The sequence below is a fragment of the Anguilla rostrata genome, chromosome 9, assembly GCF_018555375.3.
Source record: "Anguilla rostrata isolate EN2019 chromosome 9, ASM1855537v3, whole genome shotgun sequence".
NCBI lineage: Eukaryota > Metazoa > Chordata > Actinopteri > Anguilliformes > Anguillidae > Anguilla > Anguilla rostrata.
The window spans coordinates 19,304,621-19,320,471 of record NC_057941.1 but is presented as its reverse complement, the minus strand read 5'-3'; the positions used below and the strand labels follow the sequence as shown (position 1 = coordinate 19,320,471).

The 15,851-nt window shown below is 43.5% G+C and overlaps 1 protein-coding gene across 1 annotated transcript; it reads left to right on the top strand.

The window, feature by feature from the left end:
• Positions 1 to 2,550: 2,550 nt before the first annotated feature.
• On the top strand, positions 2,551 to 15,639 carry arcn1a (archain 1a). The gene is made up of 10 exons (XM_064350913.1): positions 2,551 to 2,732; positions 6,045 to 6,308; positions 6,419 to 6,598; positions 8,424 to 8,629; positions 9,856 to 10,020; positions 10,621 to 10,786; positions 10,907 to 11,054; positions 11,946 to 12,054; positions 12,580 to 12,784; positions 13,410 to 15,639. Exons 1-10 carry the CDS (start codon positions 2,730 to 2,732, stop codon positions 13,497 to 13,499), a joined length of 1,536 nt encoding a protein of 511 aa, XP_064206983.1. The 5' UTR covers positions 2,551 to 2,729; the 3' UTR covers positions 13,500 to 15,639.
• Positions 15,640 to 15,851: the final 212 nt, after the last annotated feature.

Here is a 15,851-nt window from a genome sequence, read left to right as displayed (position 1 = left end):
GGCTAGTGCTGATAAAAGAGGAGTGCCCATTCATATAATGCTGTGTCAGTTAGGAAGAGCTGTGCAATTAAAAAGAAGGGGGGAGGGGGGCGCTCTGTAAATACAACAATCCAGTCCAGTGCATCAGGAAATGAAACTCTACTCTCCACTTGTACTCAGGCCCAACAAAGCACACTCTCCAGCCAAGGAAAATATCTGACAAATTTTATTCTTGTGCTGGCTGAGAATTTGCCATGGGAAAGCGCACTATTATTCCCATTTAAACGCCCTTGTGCATGGTTACTTATGTTCCGACTAGAGAAGCCTATATTTAGGCCAACATTTTAAAAAAATATCACAGATTAAATGAGAACACAGGATAAGGAAAAGTAGTTTCCCTATAATGCCTTTATATATGGAAAATATCAAGGAATGGATCAGCAACGATCTAATTACGTCAATCCAGCCCATTGCAGGGAAACAATTATGGGTCACTGATTTGGCATTTGTAATAAAACAGATGCTCAATGATGCTCAGTATCCGACATGAAATCTGGCAGAAGTGGTATGTCTAAGCAATGTCTCCCTCTGATCAATAGCAGGTAAGAAGTTTGCTAGAACCTACAGTGGACAGTCATCGTTCACTGCAGTTAGGGATCAGTCCACCAGTGGAACTGTGTTTATTCTCCTGGTTTTAAAGTAGTCTACCTATCGAAGGCACAAACTTTTTATTTTATTTATTTATTTATTTTGCAGTATGACACTACCATTTAACAACTGAATCCAAATGTTACATTTGAAGGCAGTGCTCTGCTCCTGATATTTCATGACTAAATAATGGCGATACCTTTGAAGGGAAGGTGTGGCTGAGGCCAACGCTCCCCCCTTGTGGTTAAAAAGCAACACAGACATTTTGACCAGACATTCACCTGACCAAATTAGTCCTTTCGTAGCTTATTGTACTCTCCCACTGGTTAAAATAAATAAATTGTTATTATTATTATTGTTATTATTATTATTTTTAATAATAATAATAATAATAATAATAATAATAATAATAATAATAATAATAATATTGGCACCTTCAAAACATTACATTACAGACATTTAGCAGACGCTCTTATCCAGAGCGACTTACACAACTTGTACATAGCATTTTTTACATTGTATCCATTTATACAGCTGGATATGTACTGAAGCAATGCAGGTTAAGTACCTTGCTCAAGGGAACAACGGCAGTTCCCTACCCAGGAATCTAACCTTTTTTGGTTGCAAGCCCAGTTCCTTACCCACTGTGCCACACTGCCGCGAGCGAGAGACAGCTCAGGTGATGGCTGAAGGAAAACACCAGGCAGATTCAGAAATGCAGTTCTCAAGCAATTTTAATGCAAGCTCTTGGGAGAGGATAACAACTGAACAGAGCTCAGAGTTCTGGTCAGGATGCTAATCATCTCAAATATAAAATCTTTTTCAGGGGATTTTATACAAACCCTTTAAATTCTATTACTCTTGTTGGTCAGGATGGCATCATTTAATGTTGCAACAACTGGTTACACATCAGGTTGCTAGGCAGTTATGCTGAGTCCTTTGTCTACTTTTTCATAATTAAAACCTATAATTAAGTGAGAAAATAAGGCTTTGTCTTCTTCACCAACTATTTGGGGGGAAGGGGGATGAGGAAGATAGGACATGGAAACAACCTGGGAACAAAGGCCCTAGTGAGCAATGAAAAGAGATGAGATGGGGGAGAGACAGGAAAAGGAAAGGTTTTTCTATTGAACTGCACAAACAATCCAATTAGTACGATAGAAGGAGGTAGCAGGTGTAGTATATTAGTGAAGTGAATGATCAATGGTTAACAAAGTGAATATGGAATAGCGAGGTGGTTGGTAACTTCTGTATCTCTTTTGTCTCTGCCTCTGTATGAAGGAATGTGGAACATACTGCTCACTGACACCATTTCACACCACAGTCCAATACATCACCTGAATGGAATCAAGGTTGAGGGGAGAGTTAGACATCACAACTCATCTGCATATAAATGTAGGCATGCAACATTGCTTGGGCCTTTCCAAATAAAGTTTGTGTGCAGTAATGAAGGGTTGATGTGTGCCATTCACACAGACATTCATACTGTGAGATGCTTAATACAAACTGCTGTAGGTGGTGGATAGGTATTAGAAAATGCCATAATAGTCAGCGTGAGTATACTTTGGGAGATCTGTCATGGAGAAAAATCACATCTCTACACTACGTTATCTATATCGCATTGGTACTTCTGTTGTTTTGCCTCAGCCCAATATAAATTTTGATTCCCAGTAGTAGTGGTTTATAGACATTTAAATCCAAGTGCTGATGGGGCAAATTTGTTGTGGTTAAACGGAGACAGGCTCAGTGGTAGCTGACTAATATTTGATTTTTCCAAATTCAAGCGTCGGTTGTACAATGTTAGAATGTGGAAGCGTTAGACATTAGAATAGACATGATCCGGTGAGCTGTACATACATACGAGTCCCAGCTTCCCGTTCCACATGTTCAATTTCTCACTCAGTCCTGCCCTTTGACTCACAGAGTAGCTACTTCCGGTTGGAGACGTGGCTGTACCCAGCTGCCATATTGAAGCTTCGGTCAGGGAGACACTCGACAGAGGCTGCATAATCATTTAAAAAACATTGGCATAAAGAAACGGATACCATACGGGACTGTCACAGTCGGAATCTTAAGCACGCAAACGACCACACAGACCGAAAATGGTGAGCGCAGGTTTATTTTTTGCATGATCGTGTAAGTCGTGAAAAAATACCAAAGCAGCTATCTTGTTCCGGTTGCAGTGTTGAAGGTTCCATCGAGCGAAATAAAAACAAAATTTCTCCTGCTTCAATATGATGTTTTTGCGACCGGGCACTGTAGCTTGTTTATTCGGTTGTTTAAGGATGCGTTGCTATTCTGTGTTAGTTCTTAGTCTTGTTGTAATTCGTAGTTTCATTATTGTTGTGTGGCTTATAATATGAGGTACGAGTAGATTTCTGTTGTCAGAGAATCTAGTAGCTAGCTAGCTAGTAAGCTAATGACGTTAGCAAGCTAGCCTGTTGGTCTGTGCTATGGGTATTATCAACAAGCCGCGGGCCTTTCTGGAAAATGAAACTAGAAACGTATCGTTTTGTGTTTGTGGGTGATTTGGAATATTGGTGATTAAACGTGTGTGTGCTGGTTTGGATCAACTGGCGAGTATTGTTTATTTATTGGAAGCGATTTTCTTTTACTGGCAAGCCAGTTGGATCTAGCAAGCTAGTTATGATGAGATTGTAAGACGTGTCCACCATCCGGTGTGGTTACCTTACTAGCTAGTAGTATTTAAGTCAGCTAGCTGTAGCTCAACTATATTTGTTGCTAGTCTAGCTAGTGAATGACAGTCAGGTACTGTAGTACTGTAGTATCATTAGACGAGCTGATGTGGCACCAATTTATTGTTGGCTAGATATGAGTTTTCGCTTCAACTTAATTTAGCCGGCAAGCTAACTACCCAGTCGGGTGTTTAGCTAGCTAGCTCGTAGCGTATGTCATTGTCTCCTTTTTGTACGCAGACGATAAAATGGGTTGCTTAACTAGTTACGTTATCTGATTCAATTTTCTGTGTAAAGATACTTAATTTATATGCGTTAAGGGATATATTTCCTTTGTGCTCATTTATTTATGCAAACAATGACTATCAGAATGACGTTAGTTTACTTTTGTTTTCAATGCCATTGTCCCTAACACTTCTGCAATGGGCAGTAAGTTGCGTTAACCTGCATCCTCAGGTTAGTGTTGAAGCCTGTTTTAGGAATTACGGAATGCCTAAATCTGGTGTGATAGTGTTGAACACGGTCCTGTTTTTTATTTTTATTTTAGACAGAGAAAATAACACCTTTTCGACATTTCTGCGATGAATGCATAATGTTCGTTTTTAAAATTTTGCCAAGCCTGTTATGACTAAGTTACTTAACTGTTGATTTCTGTTGCCTGCACGTGCTTTTTATGGGCCGTAACGTTGTATATAGTTTGTCATTAGGTATCATTGTTTAGGAATCGATATTTGCCTATTTGGATACTTTTTTTTTTTAACATAATAATTTGTGGTATTTCAAAGGCATTAGTGAAAAATCTGTGTCCTCATTCACCACAGAAACCATCGCAAATCTAAACTGTCTTTAGTACATACTGGTGTCCTATTTATTTTTTAACACAAATGAACACGCTTACACAAATCATGCATTTTATTGTACATCTGTCCAAATGGTGTATTGTCTTTTTTGATCCTCATATTTATTGTATATATATATATATATATATATGTTTAATTAAGTGTGAAATGTTTGATTTATATTCTCTCTATTCTTGTTTTTTTCGGTCTGTACACGGGCAATTTGGGCAGTGGAACCAAAATGGGATTCCAAAAAGTAATGGATTCCTGTAAAAACAGGTTCACTAGGACATGTAATGTACACATGAGCTTCATTGTACTGTGCGACACATGGACAGATGGGTCCCAAAAACTGTGCCATATAGCTGGTGTGCACTGTCTGGTGTCAATTAATTGACTTATACATCCAGTCCTATGCTGCTTGGAGAATGCTACATGGCAAACCTGCTACCTCTGCAGCACATGTGCAGAGGCTTGTAGGAGTGACTGGTATGGGGTGGTACTGGGGGTGCAGCGTTTGCCCTTATTTTTGTTTCTTGTGTTCTGAATTATGCAATGTTAAAGGTAAGCATTTATCAAATGTAATGTTTTGGTAGCCCACCCTTGTGTATGCCGTCTGTAAAGCAGAAGTGATTGCGAAAAAAGCAGAAAAGTAAATATCAGATTGAAATGGTAAGATCTGGCTGTATGGTGATAATAAGGGGAATTAAGTGGACTGATTAATGTGAAGAGATGTCAGCTGAGGACAAAATCCAGAATAGCTTCTGAAAAAATATCAGAATGATCACAGTGTGAAAATAATTGGCCAGTAGCACTGCAAATGCTATTTTAAGGACTATGCCTATGCATTTCTGGCAGTTAAACAAGAAAGGAAAATATAATTATGTAAAAAGAATAATTTAAAAAAATAATTGCAAAAGAAATGGCAATGACAGTGCAAGTGCAGTTGGGTCATTTTGGCTGAACATTAAAACTGAATGATTGAGGAAAACATTTGGCTACGTGTTACTGTTAGTACATGTCCTAGTTGATTTGCCCAGTTATAAGTATCCGCCAGTTTTGTGTGCTGGTGTTCAGACAGGAACTCACTGTGCTCTGAGGATGGAACCGCTGGTCTCCTCAATGACAAAGTCCCAAATGATTAAAGTGGGTGACCTGCCATCTCTGCAGCTATGCTTGAACTGGTCAAGATTTTATCTGTCATGATGGTGATTTTCCCGAGGGAGTTCTCATGAATTTGTTTAGGCAGTTGAAAAAAAATGCAGAAATGCAGTGGAGGGCATAGGCTATTCTAAGGAGCATGCTGTAATCCTAAAATGTTACTGGGGCGCATCCTAAGCTGGTTTTTGCAACATGTTTTTATGCCTTTGCGACGGCACAGCTGTGGCTGGAGGCATTATGTTTTCGGGTTGTCCGTCCGTCCGTCCCGATACTCGTGAACGCGATATCTCAGGAACGCCTTGAGGGAATTTCTTAAAATTTGGCACAATCGTCCACTTGGACTCAAGGATGAACTGATTAGATTTTGATGGTCAAAGATCAAGGTCACTGTGACCTCACAAAACATGTTTTTGGCCATAACTCAAGAATTCATACTAATTATGACAAAGTTTCACACAAATGTCTAATAGGATAAAATGATGAAGTGATGACATTTTATATCCATACTGGCTGCTGGTTGGCGGAGGCATACAACCGCAAGGCGGTATTTCTAGTTTTATTTTAGACTGTATTGGGTGAACTACGGCCTTGTGTGTAAGGGGCTGTGGAATTTCAGGTTGTTGTTGTTGTTGGTCTGTTGACATTGGTATTGCCCTGTCTCTATATTGGAACACATTTTTTGACAAGTCTACATTTGCATGCGCTCCTCCCCCACATCTAGGTGCTGTTGGCAGCGGCTGTGTGCACCAAGGCGGGCAAGGCCATCGTGTCGCGGCAGTTTGTGGAGATGACCCGGACACGCATTGAGGGCCTGCTGGCCGCCTTCCCCAAGCTGATGAACACGGGCAAGCAGCACACCTTCGTGGAGACGGAGAGCGTCCGCTACGTCTACCAGCCCCTGGAGAAGCTCTACATGGTGCTCATCACCACCAAGAACAGCAACATCCTGGAGGACCTGGAGACCCTGCGGCTCTTCTCTCGTGTGGTACGAGCTGAGCTGGGGAGTAGGCTGGGGTCAGGGGTCGGGTTGGGGTCCATCCGAGCAAAAATGCTTCTAGATTTGTCACAGTAAAGAATCGATGTTCCCTTTCACAGATCCCCGAGTACTGCAGGGTCCTGGAGGAGAGCGAGATCTCGGAGCACTGCTTTGACCTCATCTTTGCCTTTGACGAGATCGTGGCCCTGGGCTACAGGGAGAACGTCAACCTGGCCCAGATCCGTACCTTCACAGAGATGGACTCCCATGAGGAGAAGGTGTTCCGTGCCGTCAGAGAGGTAAGCCTCCAGGGCCCAGCACTGATCTGCAGGGTGCCCAGTGTCACTAGAGAGCTTAGGAATCAATTGCCTTGAAGGCTCCAAATTAAACTGTCAGAAAGAACTCATTAGGCAAACAGACAGTTGTGGGAGTCGGCCTGTGTGTAATTTTGCTCATGTTTGTATAGGAGGAGGGATAATGGGAGGTACCTGGAGGGGAACCTGTGTACTGACTTAAAAAAATTACAGTAAACAGTATTGTCTCAAGAACGAGGCCTTCACAGTGAAAATAAGTTTTTTTTAAAGCATAATGTGTGTGCATATTTATTGAATGACAAACCAAAGTGTGTGGTGTTAGGCTTAGATGTGTGGGGCCAAGTAAACATATTGTGGCAAGGTTGTTCCCTCCGAGAAATTGCAAAGAAGCTTAAGATTTCCAGGTGCAGTCTTCAGTACCCACTCGGAAGGGTCTAGCTGGCAGGCAGTAATGTTAATAGGAGACCAGGGATATCAAGAGGAAATAGACAAATATCTTGTATCTAGCAAAAGAAACATTGTAAAAGTGCACCACAACTACAGAAAGTACTCAGTGCAGATAGAGAGAAACCAGTTCCCCTGACTACAATGAAACTATGATTTGCTGGTGTAAAATGATATGTGCATCAGCCTTTTTCAAATCTTTTTGGTCCAGTGTTGATGGTGCTTGACCCACTGGGGTCTTCTTGTTAACACCACATAGCTAGGTCCTTTTCACAGATACACGTCCAGACCAGCGGATCGTCTTTGCCATTTCACTGTAGTCTGGTGAACTGGTTTTTATCTAGTGGCATTGAGTTCTTCCTGTAGTTGTGATGCAGTTTTACGATGGTTTCTCGTGCTAGACAACACAAGATATTTGTTTTCTGCCTTTTCATCTTCCTGGTCTTCTCCTGTTAACATTACTGCCCATCAGCTGGAACCTTTTGTGTGTGTACTGAGCACTGCACCTGGGAATCTTGAGCTTCTTCGCAATTTCTCACTGCGAATGGCCTTCATGCCACAGTATTTACTTGGCCCCGTGCATCTAAGCCTAACACCGCCTTTTTTGCCATATTACGTGCAACTTTAGTGCTTATTTTACTTGCGCTACAGACTAAAGGTATTAGGCTACCTGGGGTTTAAAAAAAGTTAAGGTAGATAAGATTTCACTTAATTCTGCCTCCCTCCCACCCTTGTAACTCCAATTTTGCAAAATGATTGGATAGACTTCCAATAATGAATTTAATTGTAATTAAAGCCGAAGGAGGCTATTTTGAGGAAAGTCTGAGATTGCTTTTATATAAAACTCATCTTAGCATCTTGGCATACTGTGCAACAAACTTCTGTGAATGAACTTTGTGTTTGCAACAAGCATGGAAAAATATCCCTGCAGATTTCTTTGAAAAACTCAAAGCAAGTCTCCCGAAAAGAATGGAAGCTGTAATAAAGGCTAAGGGATGGACACAGTAAATGCTGAAAGATTTGATATTGTGTGTTGTTTTGGAGGTTTTTGTGTAATTTTGTGTTAAATATATGTTTCCTGCTATATATATATTTTCTGACAAATAACTTGCACTTGGTGGCTGTTTTCATTGGAGTAAATAAAAGGGTGATCTCTGACCTTTAGTACAGTACTGTAAAAACACAGATGCACACATGTACTATCCCATGAAGATTTTTTTATCTTAACTGTACAAACCATTACCACCACTGGGCTCTATTGTTAGCGTACACAGTTGATAAAAAGTCCTATCTCAGTGTCAAAGGAAAGAATATTTTAAAATCGCCTCTATGAGAGAATTGATTACCGTCCCCCCTCCCACCCCAGACCCAGGAGCGCGAGGCGAAGGCGGAGATGCGGCGGAAGGCGAAGGAGTTGCAGCAGGCGCGCCGCGACGCAGAACGTTCTGGAAAGAAAGCGCCCGGCTTTGGGGGCTTTGGCAGCTCCGGCATGACCAGCAGCAACTCGGCCACCATCATCACAGATGCTCTCATGGAGCCCGAGAAGCCCAAGGTGGCACCTGCACCTGCTAGGTAGGTGTGCAGCTGTCTCTGTAACGGCGCTGTGGAAACACAGCTCTGTCTGTAACGGCGCCATGGAAACTCAGTTCTGTCTGTAACGGCGCTGTGGAAATGTAGCTCTGTCTGTAACAGTGCTGTGGAAACGTAGCTCTGTCTGTAACAGCGCCGTGGAAACGTAGCTCTGTCTGTAAAAGCCGTGGAAACGCAGTTCTGTCTGTAACGGCGCCGTGGAAACGTAGTTCTGTCTGTAACAGTGCTGTGGAAACGTAGCTCTGTCTGTAACAGTGCTGTGGAAACATAGCTCTGTCTGTAACAGTGCTGTGGAAACGTAGCTCTGTCTGTAACAGCGTGGAAACGCAGCTTGTCTTACGTGTCTGCTGTAACGGCGCCGTGGAAACGCAGCTCTGTCTGTAACATGCTGTGGAAACGTAGCTCTGTCTGTAACGGTGATACGGAAGCGTCACTACTTTTGTCACTACTTCTATTTTAACTGTAGCTAGGTCTTTTACCATCATGTCTAGCTATGTCATTATGCCAATAGTGCTAACAAAATTTTAAGTAGCTTATACTAAGGCCATTACTCAAACCAGTGGTGACTAATTTTCAGCTGCAAGTATAATGTGTGTATGTTAACTTGCTTATTGTAACGTCTCAAATTCAGTATAATTGCAGTGTAAGCAATATGTGTCTCATATTTATTATAATTATACTTTCGGCAGTGTAATTAAACTGCGGATATATGCTTGTACGCTTATATACGGTGTAAGTAGTATAATAATTGTAAGATTTTGAAGGACTATTTTTCATTGTCATACTTTTCTTCAAACCACTACAATTAGGATGTCTATTTGTGACAGTGTGCAGTGCACAACTTACTGTAAGTGGTAAACTGTGTTATATGCCCCTGCAATGAAAAGTTTTGGAAAAATATAATTCATTTTTTTCAGAAGCCCATTTTTTTCAGTATTGCTGGTCTCACACAGCAGGTTTAACACAGTTGTGCTTTTTTGATTTTGCGTGTAATATTATACAGTGTGTATGTGCAATATGTAATATTGAGCAGCTCTCGAATATCTCCATGCCATTTCATTCACCCTAATTTCAAGCTGAAGAGTGGTTTCGGAAGCTTGTTTCCAAAGCGTTATCACAGAAAGGTTAATGCCATAATGCTCAATCATTATGTACTGCAGCCTTAATGTTCCTGTTGTGATCTGTTGGTCATATGTGCCCTCCCACAGGCCCAGTGGCCCCAGCAAGGCTCTGAAACTGGGAGCCCGAGGGAAGGAGGTGGATGACTTTGTGGACAAGCTGAAGTCAGAAGGGGAGAATATCATCCTGCCCAGCACAGGAAAGAGGCCCTCAGAGGCGTCCAAATCCCTGCCTCCTCCGGTCAATGTAGAGAGGTACTCGAAAGACCAGTGTTTCACACAGCTGTTAACAACATGCTCACAGTATCCCATATAAACATGGATCTGGAGTGTGCTAGATGTCCTTCCAACCAGTCTGTCTGTAACAGCGCTACGAAACTGCACACAGGGTTGTTAAAAAGATGTCCTGTAATTTTGTGGTGAATCAGAATTTAACACAATGCAGGTTTGATTTATTTTTGCATTATTAATTGGTTAGGACTAATAAAAGAAGGCTCCCACAGAGACTGAGAAAATAAACCGATTCCTGGTTACACAGGATAGCTCTGCACCTTTTGAGGCTGGACAAATGGTTTGGTCATGCAAATGTGACTGAGATTGCTGTAGCTGTCTGGTTGTGTGAATGTGATCAAGGTTAATAAAGCTGTAGCTATTTGGTCGTGCAGATATGAATGAGGTTTATGAAGCTGCAAATGTGACTGTTGTTGCTGAAACTATTTTGCCCGGTGAACGTGACCTGAGGTTTCTGAAACTAATTGGCTGTTTGAAAGTGACTGAGGTTGCTGAAGCTAATTGGTTGTTTGAAAGTGACTGAGGTTGCTGAAGCTGATTGGTTGTGCGTGGCTGTTGTCCCAGCGTGCACATGCGGTTGGAGGAGAAGATATCTTTGACCTGTGGGCGTGATGGGGGCCTGCAGAACATGGAGGTGCTGGGCATGATCACCCTCAGGGTGTCCGACGAGAAGAATGGAAGGATTCGTGTGTACGTCAACAACAATGACAAGAAGGGCGTCCAGCTGCAGGTGGGAGGGGCCAGAGGCCCGGCATTGGTGGAACAGGGGAAGGGGGTGATACTTAGTAGAGTTTAGTTTTGTTCAGTCATGGTCTGCCAACCTCATCTCTCCTCCCACTGATCCTAACAGACTCACCCCAACGTGGACAAGAAGCTCTTCACTGCTGACTCTGTGATTGGCCTGAAGAACCCAGACAAGTCCTTCCCTCTGAACAATGATGTGGGTGTGCTCAAGTGGAGACTACAGACCACGGACGAGTCCCTCATACCACTCACAAGTGAGCTCTCCACACACTCCTGTGTACAAAACCCAGCCTTAGCCCATCTCACAGAAACTGTACATGCACGCGCACACACACACACACGCACAGGCACACACACCACACACACTGACTCGCTCTGGGGCGTGGACCTGGGCCTCTCTGGACACTGTCTGACAGCAAACAACAGCTGAAAATCATAATAGAAATGACACACCAAAAAAAGCAGTCAGGAGCTGCTCGCTTCTAATATTACTAAAGCATTATCCGGTAGACGTTTAAGAGGCCGGTTGTACAGCTGAACATCTGCTGCAGAAACCTTGCTGGAGTACCTTTCTCATGGGTACAGAGGTAGGGCCATGCTCTGTACTGCTGCCTGCAATAAATTCCATGTTCTTTAGCTGACAGGTCAGGGGGAAGTTGCTCTGCTAAAGCTGTGGTTTGCGGTGCAGTGGGATGGAGCATTTGTAATTGAAGAGGAAGTTTTCCATCCCCATACGCTTATGGGCAGTGCAGAGGCTAGCTGTGTGCATTCTACACAAAGCAGGGTCAGCAGACCACACTCATTTACTGTGCAATTTCAGCACAGCGTGTGAAGGACCCATTTCAGATGTGCAGTCCAGACAGTCTTTTGTATGTGGGCTTGTTTTAAACAATGCCGCTGAACTAGTGGAATTAATGATAGTTTAGTGCGTTCTGTGATATTGGACCCTCTAGAGTTGATGTTCCTGCTATCCCAGCAGTTTAGCTTGATCAGAGGTGCAGGTGTTGATGTAGGTTGGGTCTCATGGCTGTACACCTCGACTGGGGATGCAGATGACTTCTCTTGTTTTTCCCTGCTGAAGTTTACCTGCGCCTGCAGGTTTGTCCGCTCCTGTAACAAGTGTGTTTTTCTGCTCTTTCCTGTAGTAAACTGCTGGCCTTCGGAGAGCAGCACCGGCTGCGATGTGAACATAGAATATGAGCTGCAGGAGGAGGGGCTGGAGCTCAATGATGTCATCATCGCCATCCCTGTTCCGTGAGTACATGCACGTGTGACATCACTGAAGGAGCCCGGCCTATCAGGGACTATTTGTCTTTCAGATCCTAAGAACTTGGCTTAAGACAAAAATCGTTTCTTCAGATTTCATGATGCAAAACAATGGCAATATGAAATGTGTCCCAGTATTGTGGAAACACCGTATCGTGATGAGTATAGGCGGCAGAGTTTATTTTATGCCTGCTAAGAACCATTTAATGAGTGAATGCATTGTCTGTAATTCACTCCTCATTAAAGTGTAGCCTCAGAGATGATTATGGATATTAAACAATTTAAAAATTTTACGTCAAAATGCCTGCATATATGCCAGAGTGCAGCGTTTGTGTTGTCTACGTAGTGTGTAAAACCTGGGTTTTCATGTGTGTGTGGAGCAAACTTCTTCAACATCTCTGAAGCCCCACAGATTTAAAAGTACTGCATTAGTGAAGTTACCTGAAGAGCGCCTAAGCTGGCTTTGTGTTCCTGAGCCAAACACGCTTCTGTTCCTCTTATCGCCCCCTGCAGTTCAGGGGTTGGAGCGCCAGTGATCGGAGACCTCGACGGCGAGTATCGCCACGACAGCCGGCGGAACATTCTGGAGTGGTGCTTGCCGGTCATTGATGTCAAGAATAAGACGGGCAGCCTGGAGTTCAGTGTGGCCGGCCAGCCCAGCGACTTCTTCCCTGTCAATGTCTCTTTCGTCTCGAAGAGCAACTTCTGCGACATACAGGCAAGTCCCTCTAGGCCGACTGGGTGTGTTTTACACCCGTGTCTGCTCAGGTTAAATTTACAACCTTACAACATTATTTTTTTCATAATAGTAGGTGTGCGGCCTATTTAGTGTTGTCTTTGCTTTGTGGAGTGTAGTCATTAAGCTTCATATCTTCATGCTGTGAAATTGTTTGCAGGATGCCCTCTCCCATGCAGTTTCCTATCCATTTAGAGCACATCTGCAATCCCATTTAATTGTATAAATGTAGCGTGCGTGACGTGTGGGTGTGACGTGTTTGTGTGACGTGTGAGAGATGTGTGGGTGTGACGTGTGTGTGTGTGATGTGTGAGAGACGTGTGAGAGATGTGTGGGTGTGACGTGTTTGTGTGACATGTGTGAGAGACGTGTGTGAGAGACGTGTGTGCATGACGTGTTTGTGAGACGTGTGAGAGATGTGTGGGTGTGACGTGTGTGTGTGTGATGTGTGAGAGACGTGTGAGAGATGTGTGGGCGTGATGTGTGTGTGTGACGTGTGTGAGAGATGTGTGCGCGTGACTTGTGTGAGAGATGTATGTGCGTGACGTGTGTGCCTGACGTGTGTGTACAAAACACTATGTAATCTTTTTTCTGTTTGTCTTCCCAGGTCGCCAAAGTGTCTCAGGTAGACGGGGACAGCCCTGTGAGGTTCTCCATGGAGACGGCATTCGTGGTCGACAAATACGAGATTCTATAAAGAAATAAATGATGACGCAAGGGGAAAAATGAAAATGAAAATATATAGCAGGAAAAAAAAAAAAACGGAAGAAATTACTGTCAGCCTGTCCGCCTATTCTGATAAAGTACATCAATGGGACACTCTGCCCATCAAAGGCCCCCTCATCACCATGGCGTATTTATACCTTTATATGAGAAAAGAAAACTATAAATATATTCATGTATAGAGAATGAACAGGGTTGTGTGGAGATGTGCTGCATCAGCAAAGGGGGAATTGCAAAACAAAACAAAGAAAGGTAACCTGGGGAGGCTGGGGAAGGGAGTGGCTGGGAGTGAGGCCAAAGGGGCTCAGGGGTACAGATTAAAATCCCACGTGTCATCCTTAAATAGGAAGTACAGGGGAATTGGGGGGTGGGGGGGCGGGGGGGTGGGGGGGGGGGCGGTGGGACTCACAGTTTGTGCTCCTTAAGCATGATGGCCCTGTCTACATTCGCCGTATTTCCTCTTGTTCCGCAACTTTTTCTCCTCGTCGGAATTCTTCATAATCATGACCACGCCCACAGCCTCTCAAACCAGGCAACCCAGTTGTACGAGTCGTTAGGAAAGGCTGTCTGGGCTCAGGCGAGGGCAACTCCCGCTGTTGGAATTGCCGAAACGTCGTCTCTCACCTCAGTTGCCTGCGATTGACCTTAAGGCAGGGTTAACCTTGCTCTGTACTGAGGGGCTTAGGGGTTGTGTTACCGTATCAGTCCAGTTCATGTTTAGTGTGTGATCCTGAGATCACAGCAAGAGATTGGAAAGAATCCTTAGGTATTTGTGCCACTGGTTTGGCTGACGCCCTCTAAACGCATCATCCGCTGTGTGTTCATCACTGTTCCACACACCTGTGCTGCGGTCTCCCTGTCAGTGGGCTGCAGGCTGCATTATGCGCCTGTAAAAGTGGCGGGTTCCTACCGGGCCGCCAAGTTTCCGCACTCGTTCTGTTTTGGTTCTTCTCCTGAAGCCAAAAGTTTTAAGATCAGAAACTGCCCGAGACTGTTGGGTTGACTTTTTTTTTGCAAAAACTGCAGTCCTCCGAACAGGGAACTCATTAGCAAGCAACGCCGCCATGCGACACTTGGGTGTCGGCATCTGCCGTGTCCGACACCTTCTCAGCGAAACCCAGTTTCTCACCCGGCCCCAAGTCAGGCTGTGGGAGCTGGCCATTTGCCACTTGAGTCAGTTTAATCTTCACTGCTCACGGTCTCCATAGCTGTCTGTTCATCAGCCGATGTGGTTTGATTGGTTAAAATGGGGATATGGTGGGGATAATGGGGATACGGATAATATGTGATTCGGTGTTTTAAGGTCTTAAGGTCTGTTACAGTGTAAAGACTCCCCATGGAAACACAGTAGGATTTAAAAAATGCATCGTATTTAACATGTGGTCCCTGCTCTCACAGTTCAGTGTAATGCGAACCACATGTCTTGCTCTGTAACCTGAATTGACCCTTTCAGTTGTTACTGTGGAACTACAGCGCTGGAAATAGAATTGCTGTTTTTTGTTGTGTTCTAAAGGATAGTTTTCAACCCTTTCTCACTTTGCCTCCCTACTGTTACCACACTCTCCCCAAAGATTGATTGACTACTGTTCTATACATCACTGCTTCTCAAGAGATAAAATCAGTGTGCTCTTGGAAGGGAATTTAACCAACCGGTCACATTGGTTCCATTATGGTAAGGCCATGTGTTAGCCCTCAGCTGATAGAGGTAATGGCATGAGTAGGAGGAGCTATGAAAGCAATCTGAACCCTGTGACCCTCCAATAGCCAAGGCTCTTCCTGACAAGCCATGCTCCCTCTCCCCACGCAACTCCTAGCCACCCCCCTACCTGCCAGAGAATGTCTGTGGCCTTCAGGCCAGAATCATTTGGTCTGTGTGTGTAGAAATTACTTTAGCCCTGAATGTTAATCTAGATTGAAAAAGAGAAAATGAAATATTAGGGTTTTTTGTTTGTATTCTCTAAATTTTGTGGGGTTTGGATTGTGGGTGGGGAAGAAGAAGGGAGGTGGAAAGTAAATTTGAAACTTTTGTAACCCTGTATGGAAATACACCAGAGGTGATTACAGATAACATTCCAGTGTAAACTTTAATCAATTAAAGTGTATTATAAAACTTGGTCAAGTCTGCAAACCTTTTTCTAACTATGCTCCTTTTGCTTCATCTTATTTTGCAGGAACAGTATTATCAAATCATTAAATGAGGTTCAGTAGAGACTAGGGATGTATCCGAATCCGAATGCTGTATTTGGGAAAGCACGAATAATGCGATGGAAACAGATATTTCTTCTAGCCGAAGTTGCTCGTTATTATTTGGATTCGGGGAAAAAAG

What these genes read in the sequence shown, in the direction of transcription:
- arcn1a (XM_064350913.1), top strand. An exon ending in GTCCCTCATACCACTCACAA is followed by an intron (nt 11,055 to 11,945) that starts GTGAGCTCTCCA and finishes TCTTTCCTGTAG; the next exon opens with TAAACTGCTGGCCTTCGGAG. An exon ending in ATCATCGCCATCCCTGTTCC is followed by an intron (nt 12,055 to 12,579) that starts GTGAGTACATGC and finishes CGCCCCCTGCAG; the next exon opens with TTCAGGGGTTGGAGCGCCAG.